Source organism: Eschrichtius robustus, chromosome 15, assembly GCF_028021215.1.
Source record: "Eschrichtius robustus isolate mEscRob2 chromosome 15, mEscRob2.pri, whole genome shotgun sequence".
In the NCBI taxonomy this organism is placed as follows: Eukaryota; Metazoa; Chordata; class Mammalia; order Artiodactyla; family Eschrichtiidae; genus Eschrichtius; species Eschrichtius robustus.
This window is the reverse complement of record NC_090838.1, coordinates 95425402-95452140: the sequence shown is the minus strand read 5'-3', so window position 1 is coordinate 95452140 and position 26739 is coordinate 95425402. Positions and strand designations below refer to the sequence as shown.

Here is a 26739-nt window from a genome sequence, read left to right as displayed (position 1 = left end):
CTCTACCGGGAAAGGGAAAACCGCTAACATTTGCTCGGAATATATTACCTATAGTATACTGTATACATTACATATATACGTTGTATACAGTGATATATTCCAGACAATTTACTTACGCTCTTAGCTCTTAATTCTTACTAAGTTCCAAACCGGCAGACATAATGCCTTCCAATGACAGCTAGTGGTCAGCAATCAGATCCATCACTCTGTAGACAACCAAATGACAACGCCCTCCCCAACCCCAGAACCTACAAAGCAGGCACTTTTCAGGAATAGTAAAATTAACAAATGAGGCCAGAGACAAATCCAGAATGTCTGCTCTCTTCTTCTAGAAGTGTTCTAGAGGGAATTCCCTGGCAGTCCAGTGGTTAAGACTCAGTGCCTTCACTGCCGTGGCCCCGGGGTTCAATCCCTGGTCGGAGAACTAAGATCCCACAAGCCACACAGTGCGGCCAAAAAAAAAAAAGTGTTTTAGGCAAAGAAATTTCCTGAAAACTGTAACTCTTGAGGTGAAAAATATCCTGAATTTTCAAAATAAAATTTTCCCTGTTCATCCATCTACTATGTCTAGTCCAGATGCTACATCCAAAAATAAGAAACTGATGGAATCAACTGGAAAATTTTACTGGTCACTACTGGTATCTGGACCATAGATTTAAATATGCAATTAAAGCTATAAACATAATTTTAAACATTCAAAAAACTAGAACACATGATGAAAACCGGTTTCAACAATTCTCACTCACTTTACAGATGAGAAGCCAAACAGACAGACAGATAAGGAACTCCCTGACCCGAGATCATTCATCAAAGGCAGTTAATACCGGAACTCAGCTTTCTAGGCACACGGACTAGTCCTCCACTACTAGTGCTGCCAAGAATACAATGTTGGGTGCCAGAAACCTACATGGTAAGTATGTAATATCATTAACAGGCCAGGATTATAGAAAATTAACATACAAAATCTTTGTGCTGGGACTTCCCCTGGTGGCACAGTGGTTATTAAGAATCCGCCTGCTGATGCGGGGGACATGAGTTCAATCCCTGGTCCGGGGAGATCCCACATGCTGTGGAGCAGCTAGGCCCGCGTGCCACAACTACTGAGCCTGTGCTCTAGAGCCCTTGAGCCACAATTATTGAAGCCCATGCGCCCTAGAGCCCGCGCGCTGCAACTGCTGAGCCCATGAGCCGCAACTAGTGAAGCCCGTGCATTCCGGGGCCTGCGTGCTGCAACTACTGAGACCGAGTGCTGCAACTCCTGAAGCCGACACATCTAGAGCCCGTGCTCTGCAACAAAAGAAGCCACTGCAATGAGAAGCCCGCGCACCACAACGAAGAGTAGCCCCTGCTCGCCACAACTAGAGAAAGCCCACGCGCAGCAACGAAGACCCAACACAGCCAAAAATAAGTTTAAAAATTAAAACAGAAAAACTGTGCAAATTCACAAGTGCAAAAAATACAAATAGTATTCAGTCTCACAAATTGCTGACAGCAGTGCAATAGTCATACACATACCAATACTTCCTTGCTGTAACTTTAGAAGTATGAATGATTTAGTTCTTGTCAATGAGCGTGAAACAACTTACCTGTACTTCCAATCTCAAAGAAGTAAAGCTCCTTTGAGTGTTATAGTTAAGGTCACTTCCATAAAGTTAAAATAAAATCATGTTCACATAACTATTTCTTTACATAATTAAGTCAAGTTCATATGAAATATTAAAAAGATAAAGAGACCTTTTGAAGTTTAGACCACTTGTGAAGTCCTAGCTATAAATTTAACATACACAACCACAGTCAGTCTGAGACAAACTCACAGACCAAGGTATGAGTAGTATATTTCACTAGTTCAATTCAATCACCTGGGAACCTCCTCTATGCCAGAAACAAGGCTATGTTTTGGATATAGGAGTCTCTACCGTTGAAAGATTCATATCTAGTGGAGGACGCAGACACTTAAGTAATTTCAAAAATGTGCTAAGTGTCAAGACGAAAGCACATAAAACACAGTATGATTCTACAGTCACGTGGCAAAGGAACATTTTGAACAGTTTTAGAAATAAGTGAGAAAGTGGGCAAGGAAGGAATCTAGGAATATGAGAGGCACAGTTTAGAGAAATCAAGTGATTTACCTTAATGGCCTCTACTTGTTGGCAGATCATTTTCAATAAAGAATTTTGATCTTCTGCCCATGGAGGTGGTGTTTTGGGAGAATACTGAAAAAATAACAACAAAAAAGTACTTAAAACATTTAGAACAGAAACATATTCCACAGTGGAGTGACTCATTTCTTCCCCACTTACCTTGTAACTTTTATTTGGTGATAGAGAGTATTTGGTGGGAGACGGTGTAGAATGTTTTATTTCTGAATCTGCATTTCGCAAAGAACCATTTCTATAAAGAGGCCCTCCTTCACTGAAGTCATCGAGCTCCTGCATGACTAAATTAAGCATCTCTTTTACAGATTCCAGGGGCACGGGCAACTAAAAACAAAAGGCATGAATCAATGGCTTTAGCCTGCAAAATTACCAAAGTAAGAACTCTCTCTAAAATAAACACAGATTTTTTTTTCTTACTAATTTACATTTTTCACTTTTGTGTAACAAGCATATTATACTTTATGTAACAACAAACATGAAACTGCTGTGTAATCAAAGGCTTCCAACCCTCAAGTCCATGCTGTTTCTATCCCTCCTGTTAGCCACAGTAATGGCAGAGCAATGTTAACTGGGGAAGCTTTTTCCAAGTGAACAAAATAAGTTACTGACGTTTACCAACTGATTTTGAATATGAGGAGAAACACAGATGTTGGAATGCACCAAACATAAATCCTAATCCAAGAGCAGCAACACAACTAATCAACAAAACAGGTGGAAGGTTGAATGTAGTTGAGGTTAATACCATCACGACAGCCTCAAACTGCTGACAGCTGGGAAAAGGTAGTCACATCAGATGGTCATGATGAGAGAAACACTCTCAAGTAGTCAGCAACCACCTTTGATTTCAGTGACATGTTTAACTGCGAAGTCCATGCAGAACTAGTCCTTAGGTGGCAATATTTGATTTCATTGCTGAGATAACAAAAATAAATGCGTGCCTTGGAAACCTTTTCTAATTCCCTAACAAGCATTTTTTTAAGAGTATAAACTTAAATGCCCAAGTTTAAAAAAAACACACACACCCCACCCCACCCCCAAACCTAAGGCAAAGCAATGCTAATTAAATATTTAAACACCCTCCCTTTTGCACATTAAGGCATCACTAAGCATTTTTGAAATTACCAAAATATAAAACCAAGGCAAAAGTACGTATCAAAATAATAAGAAAGTACAAACAACCTGCAACTTACTTTCTTAACCACTGAGAGATCTGAATCACTGTCATCTAAAATCTTTATCAGGTAGTCTCTGGTCTTTCTCAGGTAATTTTTGCATTCTTCCTGTTCTTCAGAAGAAAGTGCATCATTTTCAATGTCTTCTGCTTTTCTGTGAAAAATCTATACACAGAGTGCTTTTATGAAACAATTATGTCTTAAAACAAAAACCATTTAGTTCAAGTACCACACTACTCACCAGTGCAAGATTCCAATAAGAAACGACATTATTAATAGATTCAAAAGCAGCCACAGCATCGTCTATATTCCCATTAACTGCATCCAATATAGCACATGTTATGTGTGCTTCCTCTTCATATTCACCCATTTCAGATACCTAAACATATTGGATAATTTTTAGTCAAACTGCCTCTACCCAGAATATCAAACCCAAATGATTTCCCAAAGATTTTATACAATCTAATGAGATTAGCATCTCAGTACTCTTTTCTGCCATACTGTACTTGTGACAGCTAGTGGACTTAGAAAACAAGACTTCCATGAAATAGCCAAGCAACAAATTTAAGCAGTTTATACTTCCATTTCTTTGTTTATAAACTGGAAATCCACATTTCCAGTTAGTTCACAAAGGGCTCATCCTCCATTACCTGAATGTCTGCACTATGAAAATGTTTAAACAGAGGGTCAATAGGTTCAGGGATACTGCTCTTCTTTCTGAGTATCTTCAACAATGGCAAAACCTTCTTCCAGTAATGAACACTTCTGCCTATGTATTCTCGTTGATCATAAAAAGAATTAAGACCACTGCCCTAAAAAAATACAAAGTTAGAAGAGACACAAACGATCAGATCCAAAAATTCATTTATAGATGGTCTGAACAACTGGTTAAAATTTCAAATCAAGGCAAAATAGAATCTCAAAAGTCATGTGCTCACCTTTCCAAATACTGGAATAACTAACCACTTTAATACTGGTATACTTTAATACCAGTGATTATTCTAGAACCAACTTTTACACACTTTCAATGACACTAACTAATCAGGCAGCCCACTTTATTTTTCAGAAGTTGCTATTTTTAGATAGCCGAAATCTGCCACTCTTATAGATGCCACAGTTTGGTCAAAGGGCTAAACTAATCTAATCTGCCACAGAACAGACCTCAACTACTTAGCAAGAGATCTATAATGCCCTTACCTACAGAACCTTGTGCCACCAAACACGTAAAAAAATCTTCAGGCTGGACAATATTTATCGTAAGGTAATTGTAAGTAATAATAACAATGGCTAATACTTAAGTAACATTTACTGTGCCAGGCACTGTTCTAAGCACTTATATATTAACTAGACTAACTACTTTGTGGCAAGATTAAGAAAATACATTTCACCCGACATAATATGAATAAGTTGCTACTGTTTTTAAAACTGAAAGGCTTTCAATGTAAAGTCTGTGATTTTAAAAAATGACGGTAATGTTCTTAAAAACTGCTTCCACTTCAGTGAACTCACCGTTTTCTGAAGGCACTTTGCCCAGTGCACAAGTAGAGCAGGCTGAAGGCCATGTTTTTCCTGGCCCCTTAGAGTGTTTATGTCATGCTGAACTAGAAGTCGCAATTTTGCTGAGGTTCCAGGTCTAAAAAAAGTTTTATTTAATAAAATTGATTTATAAACATGGAGTTCAACACTTACACGTATGTTAATCATCACATGATAATTAAAAATTAAAACTTCACATGAGAATTAAAGCCCCTAGGCAATAAGTCAAAGGAGTATTTTTATTTGACTACTTACACTGCTTTTCTGTGGATTAGATTACAAACTGCATCCCACCAAGATTTCTGTCTTTCTGTGCAAAGCTGTTTACACACAGGAAGTGGCAAGCACAGAGGCTGATAAAAGCTGTAGTGAGAATTACATTTCTCCTTTAATTGTAAGTGGCTGGTATATATTACTCCAAGTAGAAATACCTGTTTTATTTAAAGAAAAATCAATTTAAGTAGAAAAAAATCAAACAATACTCATAATATTTAAGTTGTTAAAATCTCTGCTTACTTCAAGATCTAAAATACATATTGATTCAGGTGCATTTGTTTCAAGTCTTGAGGTTTCCTGGGGCAAATGATGGAAAAGCTGTTTTAGCCATTTTCGAATTGCAGGTAAGGCAGGCAATGAATTCCACTGTAAGCCAAGCCAGGTGAGGTGCTGAAGACTACCATTATGTGCTCGAATGGCACCTGAAATACAAAAAAAAAAAAAAATTGGCTTGAGGTTTTGGAAATCTTTGTGTCCCATCAGCTTTGCCAACATAAACAACTGACTCATATTAAATGTACCTTAATTTTATAACTGCTTTTCTATATCAGAGCACAGGGGAAATCTATGATAAGCGAAGTCTTATGTTCTTATTAAAAGTATTCAAACTCCATCTAGGAACTTTAATAAAGACAGTTATGATGGAAAACATTCTTTTGAAGTCCAGCTAAGAAGAAAAAAGAGCCTCACTAGAACTCAATAAAACAAAATCTACTGACAGAGGTAAAATAAAGACTAGCCACCCAGTAAGAAATCTTGAAACAATAGACTTTCCTTTCAGTAAAGAAATATTAAAACAATGGGATACCACTATATTAGTCCATTAGGATAATAAATACATCTTTTCCTCTACAAGAAATTCAATACTAAAAAAGTTATGGGCAAAAAAAAAAAAAAAGTTATGGGCTTCGGAAAGCATAAAGAGGTACAAGTTTTCTTGTAATATGGCAATTTGCAAGAGACTTAAACATGTTCATCAACTTTATCCCAGTAATTCTGTTTTTAGGAATCTCTACGGAAAAAATTGAAATGGAGGCACTTTAAAGTTTTCATTAGTATTTTAATATAAGTGAAAAAACTGGAAACATCTTCGATACCCAACAATAAAAAGTGGCAAACAAATTATGCCTACTTCACTAAAAAGATCATATTGCCACTAAAAGTGATAGAGAGACAGGATGAGAAAGAATTCATGAGACTAATCATGTGTACAGTATAAACAACTATTTACAAGAAAAACATATGCCACCACTACGGCTACCCCAACCCCTCATACTACCCCAACCCTTCAAAAAACTTGCAAGGAATACAGGAAAATATTAAGTCATTATTTCTGGGTAATGAGATTATGGGCAATTTATTCCCCTTGTTGCTATTATTTGTCTCCTAGTATAAAAGGATTAAAATGCAAAATGTTTCCTTAGAAAGACACAACTTACCAACATCATATCGAGCCAAATCCTCAGGATCTGGTGCTTGTACATCAAGGTTTCCAATATCATCGCTACCAAGGAAAGATCTATCCTTAGGTGACTGACTAGAAAACAGAGCATCATATAAAGCAGACTGCCCACTTTCATTGGCAAAGGATTCTACAACCTCTTTTAAAAAGTCTTGCTTGTCACGACTTAAGTTTAGCAGCATATGCCCTGAAAAACAAATTATTTCCATCATTTAAAAAATACAGATTGTTTTTATTCATCTCTCTCAATAGTTTCATTCACATACCCTAAGGGGAAATAACATGACTATCACAGACCCAGCCCGCCAGCCCAACAACCACAGCTGGATCCAAAAGGGTGCTGATGCGAAAAATGAATAGACTACAGGTGTAACAGTATCTGTATCTACATGCTAGAATACAGGAAAGAAAAAAATGTGTGCGAAAAATACCAAAAGGATTTCCATTTTAGATGGAAAAGTGTGGGATTCAAGTGGCCAGAGGAGAACAGGACCAAGCTCAAATTTTCTGACCTGATAAACCTAACTTCTAAACCTGGCTGGTCAGAATCATCCTTTAAAAAGCTTAAAAAATTTCTTTTTTTATTTCCAGGCCCCACTCCCAGAGATTCTGATTCCACAGATTTGGGGTGAAGAATCTATTTTAAAAACACTCCTTGGATAAAGTTCTAGGTCACATTACAATATGGATGCACCTTGAAAACACTACGCTAAGTGAAAGAAGACAGTCACCCAAAGACCACACTTTGTATGATTCAATTTATATGAACTGTCCAGAACAGAGAGATATAAAGAGACAGAAAATTAGTGGTTGCCTAGGACGAGGGGGTCTGGAGGGAAATGGGGAGTGACTGCTAACGGGTATGAGGTTTCTTTATGAGGTGATGAAAATATCCTAAAACTGTGGTGATGACTGCACAACTCTGAACATACTAAAAAACCACTAAACTGTACACTTAAAATGGATGAATAATATCATATGTGAATTTTACACAATCAAGCTGTTTTTAAAAAAAAAACGTGGAGTAATTCTGCTGGTCAGTCAGGTTTGGTTACCACCAGACCATTATTTCTCTGAAAATTTGCAAAGACAAGCCCAGTAAGGCCCAGATCAAAGATAGTAAAACAAGGTTCATTTTACAAACTGTGCAAACATAGACGGGACACCTAAGAAAAAAACAGAAGGTCACTTCTTCAAGGACTCAAAGTCTGTCTCTCACAAAAAAGTAAGCTGTGGGACAGAGGGGCCTTGATCAACAGTCTACCCACAGACAACAGCTTATAGCTACTCTGATTTAAGACAACTTCTTAACTCTTAACAAAGTCCTTTCAACTCTATATGAAAACTGCTTCTTATAGAAACATTTTCCAATGGAGTCTTCAGTTCACTGCTTGATTCACTGCCTACGTCAACACCTCCAAGTTTCTGCCTTAGCAAAGCCAGATGGTCTGTAACAGACCTTTAGGATCCATCCCAAATAGTCAAAACTGGGAATAAACCTAAAACTTCCAAGAGCCTAACAGAATGTGAATATATACCTTCTATCTCTGTTACTATGATGTCAGTTCCTTAAGAAGGAGATCCATAACTTTTTCATCTTTATATCCCCCATAGTAATGTCTTATAAGCAACTGATGAGTAACTTATTCTTAGTTCAGGAAGTGCTTTAAAATATTCTGGATGGAGGGACTTCCCTGGTGGCGCAGCGGTTGAGAATCTGCCTGCCAACGCAGGGGACAAGGGTTTGATCCCAGGTCTGGGAAGATCCCACATGCCACAGAGCAACTAAGCCTGTGCACCACAACTACTAAGCCCTCACGCCACAACTACTGAAGCCCGCGTGCTCTAGGGCCCGCATGCCACAACTACTGAGACCGTGTGCTGCAACTCCTGAAGCCCACGCACCTAGAGCCTGTGCTCCGCAACAAGAGAAGCCACCGCAATGAGAAGCCCATGCACCACAACTAAGAGTAGCCCACGCTCGCCACAACTAGAGAAAGCAAAAAATAAACGTTAAAAAAAAAAATTTTTTTTTAAAAAAGGAAAAAAAATATTCTGGATGGAAGCTCTAGCAGCTAGATTAAGGGCGGGGAGGCGGGGGGCCAGTAAGGAGTTTCTCTACCTGGGAGCAAACAATATTTGTTCCTTTTAAAGAATATACAATTTCTTATCATTCTTTCTATAACTCTCTCCCTAATCCAATATGGCAAAGAGAAACAAATGATTATGACAAATTATCTCCTGGACAGAGAGAAGATACTATCATAAGATGTGCTCAAACAGAAATTTTCTTTTCTTTTTAAAATAAAATCAGTTAAACATTACTATTACCTGATTGGCTCAGACGATCACAGGCCATCATTTCCAGTAGATTTTGTCCAGCTTCTCCTTTAATAAATTTAATCTTTGGTCTTGGAACCTGATCATTTTAGAATCAAAAATCTTAATTTAGTGATACTCACATTTCTAACAGTAAGATGTTCCTTTCTATTACACTGTACTTTTTCGATAAAGAATAAACAGTTAGCCAGTGTTAAACAGAGTTGGAAATCTAACTGCAAAACACTCGGAACCAAGGAATTTAGGTAATCTATAAAAGATGCCTACAAAGAGCACTTCTGAGAAACTACTTTCTACTAAAAGCACATTCAAGTTACAGTTGGGCAAACGGGAGTACTTGGTTAGAGACCTTTTCTACCCTGCATAAACAGAATGAGAGCAGTGGAAGAGATGACAGCTCTCCATGACCTGGCACTGGTGGACCCATACTTGGAAATGCCACACTGTGGACAGCACATTTCCAGAGAATATCTGAGATACCACTGGGATAACTGGGACAACCAAGAGAGTAAAAGGGCTCCAAGCCATATCCTATGAAGAAGAGCTGGAACAATTATGAATAAACAGAATGGTGAAAAAAAGACAGCTGCCTTCAGATATTAGGAAAATTACCTTGTAAAAGAAGGGCTAGACTTTTTAACAGCACCAAAAGAAAAAAACACCACCAATGGGTAGCAGCTTGAGAAATATTTTTACTCCATATAAGGAAGCACCAAGAACCAAATTATGCAAAAACGCAACAGACTATCTTGAAAAGTAGCAAATGTCCATCACTGAAAATGTTCAGTTCCAGACAATGAACACTTACTGGAGATATCCTAAAACTTAATTATATGGATGGTGGGTGTAACTGCTGTTAAACCTCTAATGACTTTCTTAAATTGGTAGTGGGAGTACAATTTGGTACAACCTCTGTGAGGCTAGAAATTTGGCAATAGCTCTAAAACTTATATATGCATAGATACACTTTGATCCTGCCATTCTTCTCTCAAGAATTTATTCCACCCGCAAATTTTCACCATGTGAAATGGCATAAATTAGTCATTGCAGAATTATTTTGAAGTAGCATAGCAAAAAAGTAAAACTTGGTATCGTGGTTTTAGGGCACTGGTTTAAAGAAACCCAATCTATGGTACATCCATAGAATGAAATAACATGCAAACGTCAGAACAAATGAGGGTGCTGTACTCATGCTATGTTTTCTGGGCTGATATGGAAATATCACCAAGATATATTTCGTGGAAATAAAGTAAAATAAATAGAATGTACAGAATTTCTTCTTTCTGTATTTTCTAAGAAGAGTGTGCGTGCATAAAACATTTCTTGAAGAACTCATAAGAAGCTAATGACATTAGTTCCTCCAGGGAAGAGAAGTAAATGACTAAGGAACAGACACAGGAAGGAGTTTTCACTGTATATTCTTACATGCCACTACAATATGAAACCATGTGAATATAACCACCTTTCCAAAGATAATTTTTCAAAATAAATATATTACTTATGAACCTAAAAACTTCCGATTTTGAATTTTAGAAACATTAGTTTGACCTATGCTTTTACCCAGAAGTTTTTTAAGCATGAAGCCAAACTTAGTCATCTATAGATAGATGTTGAAGACCACAGAAAATAAGAAACAAAATGTGACATAATTCTTTTTGCTTTCAAACTGACCTCAATTCATAAAACTGGCACCTTTTCCAGAACTACTCAACCGCTATCATTTGGGACCAGTAAATTAGTTATGAATGTACTCAGTCACATCATCTCAAATCAACACTTCCTCATCTTAATTAAAAGGTTTCCAAAGAGGGAATTCCCTGGCAGTCCAGTGGTTAGGACTCGGCGCTTTCACTGCCGAGGGCCCCGGTTCAATCCCTGGTCAGGGAACCAAGATCCCGCAAGCTGCACAGTGCGGCCAAAGAAAAGGTTTCAAAAGAGAATTTGCTTAAAGCCTAGCTGAAACACAGACACGCAGCTCTTCCTCAACTTACGATGGGGTTATGCCCCAATAAACCCGTAAGTTGAAAATATCCTAAGTTGAAATACATTTAATACACCTGACCTACCAAACATCACAGCTTAGCCTCACCTACCTTCAACATGCTCAGAGCACTTACGTTAGCCTACAGTCGGGCAAACTCATCTAATGCAAAAAGCCCATTTATTATAAAGTGTTGAATATCTCATGTGATTGACTGAATACTGTACTAAAAATGAAAAGCAGGACTGTTGTTGTCTGGGTACAGATGGCTGTAAGTCCTCATGGTTGTGTGACAGATGGGGGGTGCAGCCTGCTGCCACTGCCCAGCATCACAGGAGAGTATGTACCACGTATCGCCAGCCCAGGAAAAGATCAACATTCAAAGTACAGTTTGTACCGGATGCGTAGCACTTTCACACCGTTGTAAAGTTGAAAATCTGTAAGTCGGACAATCATAAGCGGGGGACTACCTGGACTCACTAGAACTACAGCAGTCCCCTGAGCAAGGGTCTGAAAACCCTACCATTAAAAAAGTTAGCCTCACGCAATCAGTTAAGAGGGAGATTTAGTTTTTACTATTTAAAAAGGTCAAAGTTTAATACAATAAACTAATGAATACAAGAAAAAAGAAAGACTCACAGATATATAGAACAAACTAGTGGTTACCAGTGGGGAGAGGGAAGGAGGGAGGGGCAAGGTATTGGTGGGGGGTTAAGAGGTGCAAACTGTTGTGTATAAAATGAGCTACAAGGATATACTGTACAACACAGGGAATAGAGCCAATATTTCACAATAACTATAAAGGGAGTATAACCTTTAAAAATGGTGACTCACTATATTATATACCTGTAACTTATTCAATACTGTACATCAACTATGCTGCAGTTTTAAAAAGGTCAATGTTTAGAATGGTTGACTGTGTGTTAACTTAAAAATACACATTTTTTAAAAATTTAATACATTTTAGTTTCCATTAAAAATAAGAAAACTGTCAACTACTTGAGGATTCTGTAAAAATATTAATCATAAGTACCTTTTAGTGGTTATATAAATTAGCAAACTTCATTAACTTCACTAATTTTCACTAAAACATATTCCTTATGAACCAAAATGCTTCCACTGAGCACACCGTAGCACTGTGGACCACATATCAACAGGTTTTTAAAAGATCTAGGTAATATGAACTAGAAGGAGGAACATTCCCTAAAAGCAAATCTGTAGTGAACCCCTTTTTCTTTCTCTCAGGCAAAAGATTATTCTCCAAGCTAACAGTAATTTTTACAAGCTGGGCTTAATTCATTTTTTGGAAGACTGCTCATCTCTTTTCACTTCAGAATTACTACAAGCTCACTAAAGAAAACATTAAAACTACAAAAATGAATTAGGGAAGGGATAAGAGCCAGCATCTCATCATCTAAAAATAATGGTTAATATTTTGGCGTATTTTCTTCATGTCACGTTCTATGTATAAAGAAGTTTCATGTTTCCAAAGATGAGTAAGTATACTGCTATACATTAAATATACTATTAACGTTGTACACATATTACATATGTATGTTTCCAATTAACATGTTGAAATGCGTGTGGTAAACACATTCTTCTATCATAGCTTACGCAACCATACCCCAAAATTTACTTACTTAGTTTTTCGTCCAAGTTATGCGGATCTTTTTTTTTTTTTTTTTATGCGTATCTTTTTGAATGAAGTTTTATCCATACTTGAGACTATTTCCATACTACAGGTTCCCAGAAATGGCAGAGTAAAAAGATCAAATTCTTCAAACTGATCTTCCAAAAAGCCATAGCAATGCCAACTGCCACCAGCAATGCATCAATGTACCTGTTTCACCAGCCCCACCAGTACTGTATAAATCTTGTTATTCTTCACCCATCAAAGTAACTATTTCATCTTAATTTTGCATATTTACCCATATTTTCATTATGTACCAGGACACACCTCCATGTGAAATACAACAAAGTCTCACTGAAATGTCAATTGCATGCAAAACTGGGAGTGGATTACCTGAAAGGCTATGAGATAGCACAACACAGCCAGCTCAGAGAGCGCTCGCCACTGCATGTCACTATGCTGACCCATCTTCAAAAGCAGAGAACCAGCATGCATGTAGAAATGTCCTCTCACTTCGAAGAAAGTAGCTGAGAGTTCATCATTTCCACCCACACAAGGTTTCACAGACTGAAGAGCACTATCAAAACTGTAATATTAAAGTAATAAACATGCATTAAACTACTGCATTGTGAATAATCAGTTTCATTATTTAATTCAAAATAAAATTAATAAAACAATTTATTTCAAGCTTCATCTTCCACATTCTCTCAATAATCCATATTGTTTTATGAATTACAAATCATCTAGTGCTTATTGTTATTCCACACACTTCCTATACTTCAAGCTTAACCTCTAGAATGTCTTATTCCAAAACATCTTCTCCATATGGTTTTGTTATTTAATTCAAAGTTGAAATTTCTCAAATTAAACATGCCATTTTCAAATTATAATAACTAAAATATGTGCCTTATCAATGCCATAACTGCTCTTCTTACTATATACATAACTACGGAGTTAAATAAATTATATTTCTCACTATTATTTGTAATCTATGTACTAATTAATGCTTTTGAATCCTAATGGTTCTCAGAATCTTCATTTTGTAAGAAAATCAAAAGCAAACACAATAGAAATGTGAAGGATGATTTTAAAGTAGATTATAAGAAATCTGAACAACAGATATTTCTTCTAGCAGGTGAGTTCCTGGAACCCCTAGAGCAGGGGTCCCCAAACCCAGGCCTCGTGCCGATACAGGTCTGCAGCCTGTTAGGAACCGGGCCGCAGGGCAGGAGGGGAGCGAAGCTGCATCTGCGGCTCCCTATCGTTCGCATCGCTGCCTGAACCGCCCCCCAACCCCACCCTCCCCGTCCCCGCCCCCGCCCCACCCCCAGTCCCTGGAAAAAACTGTCTTCCACAAAACCAGTCCCTGACGCCAAAAGGGTTGGGGACCGCTGCCCTAGAGGGTCTTAACACCCCTCCTAGGGATCCATGAAGTTAAAACTTTTTTTTAGTACTACTAAAAAATTGCCTCTTTCTCCTGCATTTCCTCATGTAACCAAGTCTTTAAGTATATAACCACACCAAAATAAAAAAAACAAAAAAACCTAAATATTTTCTAAAATGATCTAAAAGTTCAATTTAGTTTTTTTTGGATACTCCCTTACCCTACCCATGTTAAGACACTAAGTACTTCCTCAAGAAAACTACCTCTACACTTCAGTGAAAAGAATCACTTTTCAGACAAATGGAGAGTGTAAACCAGGGAATGTCAAAGTTTTCCTATAAAGGGCCACATACTAATGTGGCTTTGCAGGCACACCACCTCTGTCACAAGTGCTCAGTTCTACCACTGCAGTGTGTTAAGCAGCCATAGATAACACACAACAATGAGCATGGCTGTGTCCAGGAGAACTTTATTCATACAATCAGGCTGTAAGCCTTGTTTAGCCCACAAGCTCTAGTCAACCCCTACTCTAAACTAACACACAAATCCAAGTGATGTTTCTGTTCAGTGGAATTTATTTTAATCAAGTGGAGATACTGGGCCTCAAAATTAAAACGTGGAAAACAGAAAAATCATGTATTATATTTTAGTTATCTTGTTTCTAAGCTAAAAACACTGTTTTCTGAAATATCAGTCACGTTAACAGCTTATACTAGAATATCTGACAAATGAAGTTTATTCTCTGATTTTCAATCAAGATTGTATCATCTTTTTTGAAACAAAATATGGAACAGCAGTTAGAACATTCATTTTCAGGCTCAACTCTTTATTAAGTATGTCAAAACTAAATATTTAACTATAACTTAATAAAGCCTAAGCAGTAATACAGTTCTCTAGAAATCAAAGTCACACAAAACCAATTACAATATCCCCACAAAAGAAGAGTCCTACTAAGTAGTTCATTATGTTAACTACTACCTCTGGATATATTACAGAAAAAATAACGCCATTAAGATGTTTAGACCAATGAACGGAATTACCACAAACAGAAAATCTGTAATTGACACCGAAGTACTCTTTCCGTAGGTCAACATACCTCTCCAGTAATTCCCTGCTCTCGTGCACATCTCTCGTGGACAGCGTGAGAAGCATAAGGTTAGCATAGGCTAGAAGTAAGTCCTGATTGGTTGCTCGCCAGTTACTTTTATCAGACTCCAAACACTGTGAAGATTCCAGATATTCCTATTTTGCGAAAAGAACTCCAAGTTACAAAACTTTATCATGTGTTACAAAACTGAGTGCTTTATGCCTACAAATTCCTTTGCCCATTCCTACGCTGTAAAACCATGTCGATTTTAAACCAGCCTATAAAAACAAAAAATATATAAACGTATTTCTCATATTTATTTCTCCAATCCACCCATTATAAATTGAAATCATGCTAGTAAATATCTCATTTCACAGCTGCTATACATAAATGAAAGAAATTTAGGTCTTGGAAGGCAGCGCTTAAATACAAAGGGATATATGGTAACTGTCCATAAAGAAGTGTGAGACCCAACAGTTTTTACCCACCTTCAGGGTCTGTACGACACAGGAATTCCACTCCAAACTTGAACGCAAGGCTGTGTTTCTCTCTGCCTGGTGGCAGTGGGCCACGGCATCCTTCAGTCTATTGTTCGAGCGATACAGCTCTACTAGTCGGATGTTCATGTGGACATCATCAGGTCTTGCATAAAGTTCTGACTGAATCAGGTCGAAAAGTTTATTCCATCCATCTTCACCTTTACAATCTAAAAGCTGCTCCTATTTTTAAAGAACCGTGAATTAGAGAAGCATCTGTGCAACTTCAAACACATCATGGCTCCTAGGAGCATCAGCCCACTGCGTCTGGCTTTAGTAAATTCCCACCCTACGTCCCTCATTAGCCCCTCAGAGTCACTGCCAGCCCAGAAGCTAAACCTCAAGAAATGTACGTGCGGAGAAACACCTGGGATGACACAGCAGCAGTGGCTGCCCATGCTCACCTCAGAGTGTGCCAGGACGACCGGCCCGCGTCCCTGCACACTCCGGGCACTACCAGAAGCCTAGCCTCCCAGGAGCCGTTGCCATCAGGGTCCTCACCCTCAATGTGCTCTGCATCTCCCTAAGGCTGACCCATCCCTGCCCCCTCTGCTCCCACTGTGGAGCTCCTACTGCTCTGCTATCTTCTCAAAGTCTTCACCTTCTGGCCTTTCTGAATGGGGTCCCATTCCCAGACAGCTGCCATCACTTCTCTGCTAGCCTACGCACAAGTAGAGGAGGTGGGGGTCTCCCGGCGTCACCACCAGACCATGTCCCCGCCCCACCCCCACATCCCTGCTCCTAACTCTGTTTTCTAAAGGACTTGCTATCCGGCTACTCCTCCCGGTCCCCCCTCATCAGTAACTGGAATAGAACCGTCCTCCTTTATCCCTAACAACTGTCACTGTCCGTGGCAACTGAGAAGTGCACAAGACACATAATAGCCTGGCCATTCTGCTCTTTAACGACCTCATCTCCACTGCTCCACACTCCAGCCTCAGCCATCCTTTTGGCAAAATCTGTATTTTGATCAAAGCGCTCAGACCGCCACACCCTCTCATTTTCCCACCTCACTGGGGCTCACATACCCTCACTGCCACACCTCTTTGCCTCTACCACATGAAAAGCGTTCAGTACACTGACATCACCAAGTTTTAATTTTCCATGAAATACACACATACACTTTCCTTCCATGTCAAGCTGAAATGCCACAGTCCCAATATCCACAATTACTCCTTACTTACAGATGCCTTCAATTAACTCCCTCCACCTTTCCTGGAGACCCCGCCACCTGCTTTCTCTGCGCCCATACACTAACAGATGAACAAGTGAGTGCAGGGCATTCGGGAATTTGGGAAACCACAAGCAAGCTAATTGGTTTACTTGCACAATCTCAAACTGCCAAACTGGTAATGCCTAGAAAAAATAAAGCCCTACTTTACTTCTAATAAACGCACTTTCTCCATTCCCTGAAGAGTTCACTTCATACTCCTCTTTCCTCCAACCCTCACTTTCAACTTATGATCACACCTCATCCCCCGCGGAGAAAATGGAAGCCATCACCTCTAAGCTCCACTCTACCTTCCTGCACTCACCTCCCCACCCTGCCGCCTCGCAGACCATGCTCGCCATTAGTGCCCTTTCTCCCTCACCAATCTCTCTCCTCCTGGATAAGTTCTGTAACTTACACTTGGTGTGTCTATAACTGCAAAAAAGCCCTAGACTTCAATTATATGTTTAAAAATAAGTAAGTAAAAGATCAACACCATTATGGATGCTTTTCAAAAATTCTACTCTCAGGACTTCCCTGGTGGCGCAGTAGTTAAGACTCCGCGCTCCCAGTGCAGGGGGCCCAGGTTTGATTCCCTGGTCAGGGAACTAGATCCCACATGCATGCTGCAACTAAGAGTTCGCATGCCACAACTAAGGAGCTGGCGAGCTGCAACTAAAGGAGCCTGCCAGCCACAACTAAGGAGCCCGTGAGCCGCAACTAAGACCCGGTGCAACCAAATAAGTAAATAAATAAATATTAAAAAAAAAAAAATTCTGCTCCCATACCCAAGAGAAAAAGCTCTCTCATTAATAATATTGAGTAGTTTTGTTCATTAAAGAAATGCCAAAAAACTATTTACTGTAAGTAAGCCTCAAATTTTAGGAGAAATAGAATTACTTTGCTAAATAGTTACAAATCTCATGGATTTCTATTCCAAAAGATGGGGGGGGGGGGGAAATCTGACATAAGATTTAGTTTTAGACAACACTGTCTTTAAAGAGTCATTAAAGAAAATCAGGATGCTTCAGAAACATTTAGCTTTTGGTTATACTGCAAGAAGAATAATCCCCTCCCATTTATACATGGTCCGTAATGTCACAATGCAATGGACTGTCATGGCCGATGAGGAAATTATGTTTGAGGCATAAAACAAAGATAATAAGGGAAAGAAATCTACACACTGAAACCTAACATTTTAGATTAATATTTAAAATCCAGGTGCTTATCACAGGGAGAAAAACTTAATGTTACTAGTATTTATCTCTAGGGGCTTTTAAAACACCTCTGATTTAAAAATCTGTGCACAATTGCTCATACCAGATTTGTAATAGGTAAAAATTGGAAACAACCGAAATTTCCCTCAAAAGTAAATGGTTAAACTGTGGAACACACCCATATGACGAAATACTACTCAGCAATAAAAGGAAGGAACCAACTACTGACTGATACACACAACCTGAATGGGTCTCAAGGGCATTGTACAGAATGAAAAAAGCCAACCTCAAAAGGTCACCCGATGCCTGATTCTATTTACACAATATTTTTAAATTACAAAATTATAAAGACAGAACAAATTCACAGTTGGCAGAAGTTAAGGACGATGGGAAGGAGAGGTGGATGTGACCACAGAAGGGCAAGCATGAAAGTCGCCCCGTGGTGATGGGGCAGTTCTGTCTCTTGACTGCAGTGCTGGTTATGCAAATCTACACACGTGATGAGATGAACAAGAACTGAACACACGCTGCACCAACGCCAAAATCCTGGTGTGATATTGTATTATAGTTACATTAAGAGGTAACCACTGGGGAGAGCTGGATGAAGTAAACTCAGGACCTCTCTGTACAATCTTTGCAACTTCCTGAGAAAAATCTACAATTATTTCAAAATAAAAAAGTTTTAAAAATTCTATCGGACACATGTATAAGTCGGGATGGAGGGGGTCCTGTTAAAAACAATGTACACTGGGACTTCCCTGGCGGTCCAGTGGTTAGTACTCAGCACTCTCACTGCCGGGGCCCGGGGTTCGATCCCTGGTCGAGGAACTAAGATCCTACAAGCCACCCAATATATTGGTTACGACCCAACATACACTTAAAATTGTTTGCCTAGTATATTTGGAAAGACTTTCTCCAGAAGAATCACTTAATAAACTATATTTCACTCAGTAAAGAATAACAAGCATAATGAGTTAATATATTAGCAACAAGTTTCTATCATTTTTAGAAATTACCTATAACATGCTAGAGAAACTGTCTTTTAACTTTTGCTTGAAAACCTCACTATCCCATAACACAGTCCTTTCCAAATTTAGATAACAGTTCTTTAAAAACTTTATAACTCTAAACTGTCACCCTATGGGTAATTTTCACCCAATGAAGCAAAAATTTCATATCAGATAGAAGTCAGTTTAATCTTAGCTCCACCATCTAGCTAACAAACCGTAAAATCCCTAAAATATTAATCATTCCAAAGGGTAAATGAGATGCCATGTGTGAAGCAAACTCGTGCCTAATGAAACAGCATATTGTGATAACGTACGTACCGTGAAATGGCCTCCACAATAAGTTAACGTCCATCACCTCACCCAGCTACAATTACTTTTTCTTGTGATGAAAACTTTTAAGATCCACTCTTAGCAACTTTCAAATGCACAGTGCAGTACTGTTCCCTATAGTCACAAGCTGTACTTCACATCCCCAGAACTTATTTATCTTGTAACTGAAGGTTTGTACCCCTGTGACCCCCTTCACCCATTTCCCACACTCCCCATCCCCACACACACCGGTTTAAAGGTTACTACTGAAATCATTTAAACTCCAAATATTAGAAATAGCTGTGTCTTAAGTTCTCCCCAACTGCTTTTATTATATGCTTTCTTTTGCTTAATTTTTTACCTTTAGTTTATAAATTGCAGGACTTCCTGGAAAAAGTTTAGCTGCTCTTTCAACCCAGTATTTAGCTCTTCCATCACTAACGTCATTTTTACAGAGCAATTCTGCAATCTTCAACACGAGATCTTTTTGTGTTGGGTTTAATTCCACTGAACGCTGATATCAAAAAAGAATTAAGAAATTAGTAGGATTCCTAAAGTCCATACACTCATACACAAAAATTAAAAATTTATCAAGTGACTCTATTAAAACTCTATTTCTAAATGACAGCATGTTATTTCAAGGCTGTTAAAGTGTCTGCAAGTTTTCTGAAGATGACTGTAGAAAATTATCTTTTTATTTGGTAAACGCAAAACAGAAAAGGAAGGGAGGGAGGGAGGGAGGGAGGGAACCACACACATAAGAACAGCATTTCTGATCATGGTAAACTTGAAATTTATAGGTGTTAATCTTCTTTTACAATCGCTAATCTCTTAATGATAAAATACAGCATTCTTTGGGCTAACTACTTTAAAATCTGTTTCAAGCTGTTTCACTTAATAGTACGATGATACCAGTGCTTGTTTTCAAGACATCCATAAAATATATTTGAATTATTTATTACATAAATTAATCTGGGCATTATGTGTGTTTGGCTGTGCGAAGACTATGTTTTAATCTTACATAGTTTACCTTATAACATTCAACCGCTTTCTCTATGTTTTCCTCCACTTCGTAAAGAAGGCCGAGAAATCTGTGAGCTTTGGGATCCCTTTCTTGCACATTAATGTATGTAGATATATATCTGTTTAAAAATAATAATAATATAAAAACAATCTTTAAATTATCACATTTAGAACTGCATTTAACTGAGAGAATATGCTGAGAATATCTTAAGCCAAGCAACCACTAAGCTAACATATTGTTATTCTAATTGTTGACTACCACTATTTACTTAAAGTAGAATATGCAGATAACTGAAAAGCATCCACAGAAAGAAAGAAAGAGATAATACTTAAACACAAGCACACATACAAAGTTGACAACATATTCATTTTACCATTAAATGGTACATTTACCAAATTTTTTTTTTCTAGTGCTACCCATTCTTAAGACATGAACACATAAATTACTTTTTTTCTATTATGACATTTTGGTAATAGCACTAAGTTTTGCACAGAAATTAGAAAGTGATTACAATACATCTTTGAACTATCATAATGCAAAACACTAAAGAGCAACAATTTCCAAATAACAACTAAGGGAATGTATTCACCTTTTAAACAAGAAAATAACATCTAACGGGACTGTACCCAGCTAAAACAGCACAGAAGAAAAATCACTCACTACACCACCAAATGCCGGTTACTTCCATTCCTTAACTCAAGTGACAACTAAAAATAAGCATATTCTAGGCCCAGTGAATGTTATCACAGGAGATACTAGACCAAAGATCAACACTGGAGGAAAAAGTGTCATATTAATAAGGAACAGGGTTAACAGCTCCAATGCTGCTAGTTAAATAAAGGCGCTAACACTTTCCTTATCAGTATTTTCATCTTCCCATCAATGCCTTTAATAGCCTGCCTCCCTCAGAATTTCCAACTTTAAGCCACTATAAATCAGGAAATCAGACCACCAAGCTTCTTGGTTCTATGGTGAGACAAAGCCTCACAGGATCACCTATCAGTCAATTAAAGATCTTTTACACAAGCTATTCTCCTGCTCAGAAATTAGTTTAATTTTGTATTCATTGTCATTTTTTTCCAGCTGATAAAAGCAGCAGGTATCTGACCAGGAAGAAATTAAAATATAGGCATGGTTCTCTTTTTATTCTAACCCAGGACAATCTTTAGAGAAAGTTTAATGCCAAACGACTTCTTGTCCCAGGTGTAAACAAGCAGCAGGCATGCAGAAAGTATCATTCTAGACTCAACCTGCATATGGAATCCAGACTAGTTCTTATCACCAATCTGAGTGATGAATCCCTTATTTCCAGGACATACTTAGGAAGAACTGCTTAAAAACGTGTACTTAACCATTTCAAAGAAGAACATGAGGTTAAAGCACCGGTTTTAGAAAAATTAAGGCATGTTTACAGTTTGGTACTTACTTTTTAGCAAGATCATATTCTTTAGCTTCGTAATACAGCTTTGCAAAATAGAATCCTTTCATTGACTTCTAAAAAAAATTAAGAATTCTTTATTTATCATATTTTTAATTCTGCATATTTTTCACAAGAGCTAAAATCTGTCCTAGCAAGGTTAATATTAATATATTTGATTTCTGTTCACTTAAAAGATTAAAAAAAATTGCCTGTAGAAAGGCACATGTTCTAAAAGTCCTGAGTCCATGTTTTCTAATTTTCATGAAACAAAAAAATAAGTTTAAGAACATCAAGACAAGATGACATCAGAAATTAAGAATTTATATCAGCAAGAAACCTTAGAAACTGTGTGGCGCCCCTCTCTCACTTTACAGATAAGTAAACAGACAGAAGCCCACTTTTCTAGGGGAGGAGAGGTACACGAGAGACTTCACTTCTCCTGCCATGTGTAAGCCTTTATGGGGAGAGTACCGAAGTACTTCAGACCCATTAAGGCACTGGGGATTCCCTGGTCCAGTTACTGACCGCTCCACAGATCATTATTCTACACTCAAGGAGCTAAAGAGGCAGAAATAAAAATTGAACTCTTCTGGTAATAATCCAAGTCCACACCCTGGCTCTTTTATTTCTATAAGCTCCAAAGTCCAGCCTGCTGGGACACACCAGATGATGTTACACACATGTGATAACAGTACACAGCCATCAAGCATCTTATTTTTGAAAGCTATATAAGGACACAGAAAAACAAAAATCAACATACTAAGTGAAAAAGCAGCCTACAAAGCAATGTTTTCATTTACTGATTTTATTCCTAAAAATACAGGTGTTAGATTTGTTCGCTGTGCCTGCTATTCACCAGGCACCATTCTGGGACCTGGGGAATGGGCAGGAAATTAAGTCTCTGTCTTCATGCACGAAGCCTGCAGTTCAGGAAGGGTGACAAGCACAGAAGCAGGAGAGAGTGCTATTTTACCGTATTTCACCAATTACGTACAGTGCCCTGCATTTTCACAAGGCTACAATCAGATTCAGCTCACGAAGCACAGGCACCCTAAGGCTGTGCCTGTCCAACTGGCAGAGCCCCAGGAGTAGGTCCTAAGTCCTCTTCCCTCTCAGAGCATCGCATCTGGGATACATAATCCATCTCACCCATGACTATGCTGACTCTCAAATGTGTATCTCTGGCTCTCAAGCTCTCCTGAGCTCCAAACTTGTGTGTAAAATAGTAAGACCTGTCAGTTCTACCTTCTGTGTTACCTCAATCCATCCATTTCTCTACATCTCTACTGCTGCTACCAAAGTACAAGCCTGCTATGATCTCTCTCTGGGACTACCAAAACGACTAATTCCTTCCTGTTTCCCTCCCAAAATTAATTTGCCAAAACATAAGACAAACCACATTGTGCCTTCCTTTAAAATTTTAAATCCCTTTATGGCTTTCATTACACTTTGAAAATACCCATACTTCTCACCAAAGACTAGCATGACATGGCACCTGCCCAGCTCTACAACTTTACTTCATCTGCCCCTTGCATACTATGGTCTAGCCTGTGATTAACACCAGAATGCACCTCTCCAACTGGGGCAGCCCTGAGGAGTCTCACTGCTTAATTAAAACAGCGGCAACTGTAGGTATTGATGTGATGTGATTTCTGCCCAGTACATCCAATGTCAGAGTAAAGAAATTCAACGAAGGTAATAAATGGCAGAGTAACTATGAGTCTCTTAAGGTAGTCAAATGCCTTATCATCTAATTAGAGACGTATGAATTAACGACCAAGATTCTCACTAACCTAGTCAAACAACAGCTAAGGGGCAATGAGTTTGAGAGGATCAGCTGACAAGGAGGACCATGTTAAGCATGACTCACGTCTGGCACATACACGGATATGAAAAGTAGAGTGAGTGGAAAGCCCTCAGTGCCACTCACCTCCCTCCCCTCTACACCTTGGGGAGGCAGAGCTGGGTCCAGTACACCTGTCAAAAGCATAACACAAGTATATCCATCACATTAAAAGAGCAAAAGAAATAAACCACAAGATCATCTCAAATGCCACCAAAAGAAAAAAAGCATGTGACAAAATCCAGCACCCGCGCTTCCCCGGTGGCGCAGTGGATATGAATCCGCCTGCCAACGCAGGGGACACAGGTTCGAGCCCTGGTCCGGGAAGATCCCACATGCCGCGGAGCAACTAAGCCCGTGTGCCACAACTACTGAGCCTGCGCTCTAGAGCCCGCGAGGCACAACTACTGCAGCCCGCACGCCTAGAGCCCGCACTCCTCAACAAGACAAGCCACCACACCGCAACAAGAGTAGCCCCCGCTCGCTGCAACTAGAGAAAGCCCACACGCAGCAACAAAGACCCAATGCAGCCAAAAATAAATTAATTAATTTAAAAGAAAAAAAGAAATACATCATACGAAACTAAACCAACCAAAAAAATAGAGCAATTATTATTTACTCTAGGAAAAATAAAACTACACAATAAAGGTGACTTAAATGCAAAACTATTTACCTTACCATAATTATATAAACACTAGATATTCATTTAACTAAAACTTACAAGAACAGAACTGAAAAAAGGAGGGGAAAAGTAAATACATCCGTGGACAGGTCTGGAGGAAAGGTGAAAGCCAGTAGAAAGTGTCTAAAATGAGGAAAAGGAGATAAAGAAATAAAACTACAGTTGACCCTTGAACAAAGCAAGGGTTAGGGGCACTGACCCTCTGCCCAGTTCAAAATCCACATATACTTACAGTCGGCCCTCTGTATACACACTTGGTTCCTCCAGAACCTTGGCTCCTCCATATCCAAGTTTCCACATCCTCAGATTCAACCAACCATGGATCGCACAGTACTCTAGTACATATTTATTGAAAATAAACCCACATATAAGTGGACCTGTGCTGTTCAAACCTGTTTTGTTCAAGGGTCAACTGTACACATGTATGTTATTCAGAAGTATGAAGTACAGATGTTAACGGTAGAACAAACACCTAAGAGCTGTCAAGTTGCCTCTAAAGAGCAGGAAATCAGGGGTGCAGAATAAAAAGCCAACTAGACAGAAAACTAGGAAAACTAAATAGAAGCCATTTGGAAAAAAAAATTGAAGAGACATAAGTGACATTTTCAACAAGAACAAAAGCAGATGTAAAGGAGTAGAAAATGGCAGAACAAAAGATGAGGTGAACAAGTGGAAGCCTGGGAAGACAGGAGACTATGGACCCATCATGGCACCTAGAAGTTGGACATCCTAGAAAGCCTGGTCTGTTCACATATGGCCAGTCTCTGCCAAACTGGCTACCAAGTAGATACTAATCTCTTCCTACTCTTCACAGTTGCTGTCTCTGCTCACTCCCTCCCAACCTGTCCACAGCGCCCTGTTTTGTCATTTCACTGAGACCCAAGTTTATAGAATTACTGTCACATGTTCCAAAGTTATGCACTTGCTAATCAATATTCCACTGAAGGCCCCAGATTCTAAAATCAATGATTTCTCCTTGTCTGAAAAAAAAATCTGATTAAAATACTCTTTATAAATGCAAAAGAAGTGAAAATAATAACCAATCCTTAAAGTTTTGTCCCCTTATTTACTTGACGGAAAAGTTCCTTAGTTCGAAGAACATTCTAACTCCTGTCTAGACAGTGGTCCTTACTCTTTTGAGAGCCAGGGTCCCCACTTAGAATTTCATAAAAGCTCTCAACTTGCTTTAGAAAAAAAAGTTATACTGGTTTCAGGGGTACAGGAACGTTCAGTGAGGTTCTGGTACCACGTGTGTATTCATGACTACGGCAGCAGCTGGGAATTACAATCTGTATGTAGGCACCTGGTCCCCTCCTCCGGAGAGATGGGCTGTCCGCCACTCCACTGGTTCTAAAAGAAACTAAACCACAACCACTGCCAAGATCCTGCCAAAATCCTGCCGAGCCACCTGTCTCCCCCGGACAAGTATCTTTCATTTCTCCAGGTCTCAATATCCACAGGGTCGTAGGCAGTAACACAACATACGCCTAATATGTGGCTAAAGACACAATTACGGTGCCATTATATTCATGACTGTCACTCGGTTTTCGGTTTTAACTTCCTCGTGCATCTTTATTCGCATAGGCCCCTGCCCAGAACACCTTGAACGACCGTGCCTTTAACAGCCACATCTGAGTGCTCACCAAACGCGCCGAGCACTGCCCCTCAATGTTTAACAAAGACCCGCCTAAAACTCCTGTCAATACCCTAACTCCACCCTACTAATGAAGTAAGCTACACTGGCCTCAAACCCCACAGCGTGTGCATGGCAGAGTTGCGATTCGACCCCGGGCAGCGACCAGGGATCCGACCAGCGACTGTCGGATCCACGGTGCACCCAACTCGCTGACTCTGCCCCCAAGGAGGGAAAGTACCCCGAGAGGCGTCGCCGGCAGGCCACAAAGTCTGCCCCAGACACAAGGCCCGGGAGGAAATTCACACCCCCCCCAGGGCTCCGCTGAAAAAACAAAATGCCGGTAAAAGGAGCTGTGAGGGGCGGCGGGGCGGCCGGGCCTCGGCGCGGAGCCTGAGCCGTGGGCGCAGCGGGGCCGCCTCCCTGGCCGCCCGGGCGCCGGGAACGAAGAGAAGAGGAAGTGGAACAGAAAAAAAAGGAGAAGAAAGAAGAAAAAGCGCCAACGCCCGCCCCGCCGCCTCCCCGCCCGCCGGCCGCGCCTCAACGCGAGCCATGGCGCCGCCGCCCGCGGGCCCGCCCGGAGGCCGCGCGTCCCGGCCCGCTCACCTCCCGGGGAGACGGGGCAGAGCCCTGTACCGAGGCGATATACCGCTCCACGTCGGCCTTACTGCGCCTCATCCCGCCGCCAACCAGGGTTCGGGCGCGGGACGCCAGCGCCTAGGCCGCAGCGGCCGCAGTCTCGGGAGCGCGGCGCCCAAAGGTCCGTGACGCAGCGCCGTCGCCGGCGAGAGGCCGACGCGCCTGCGAGTGTGCGTGCGTGCGTGCGTGCGT

The 26739-nt window shown here is 39.7% G+C and overlaps 1 protein-coding gene across 1 annotated transcript in view; it reads right to left on the bottom strand.

Moving 5' to 3' along the window:
- Window positions 1–26680, bottom strand: part of LOC137778138 (ranBP2-like and GRIP domain-containing protein 3) — a 28864-nt gene extending 2184 nt beyond the window's left edge. The window contains 17 exon segments of the mRNA XM_068565136.1: window positions 2130–2213; window positions 2301–2480; window positions 3347–3493; window positions 3570–3707; window positions 3979–4140; window positions 4838–4961; window positions 5120–5295; window positions 5381–5562; window positions 6580–6789; window positions 8934–9021; window positions 12947–13139; window positions 15034–15179; window positions 15513–15743; window positions 19668–19820; window positions 20337–20448; window positions 21757–21824; window positions 26515–26680. Of these exon segments, the coding sequence (XP_068421237.1) occupies window positions 2130–2213; window positions 2301–2480; window positions 3347–3493; window positions 3570–3707; window positions 3979–4140; window positions 4838–4961; window positions 5120–5295; window positions 5381–5562; window positions 6580–6789; window positions 8934–9021; window positions 12947–13139; window positions 15034–15179; window positions 15513–15743; window positions 19668–19820; window positions 20337–20448; window positions 21757–21824; window positions 26515–26586 (2466 nt within the window). The 5' untranslated portion in view covers window positions 26587–26680.
- Window positions 26681–26739: the final 59 nt, after the last annotated feature.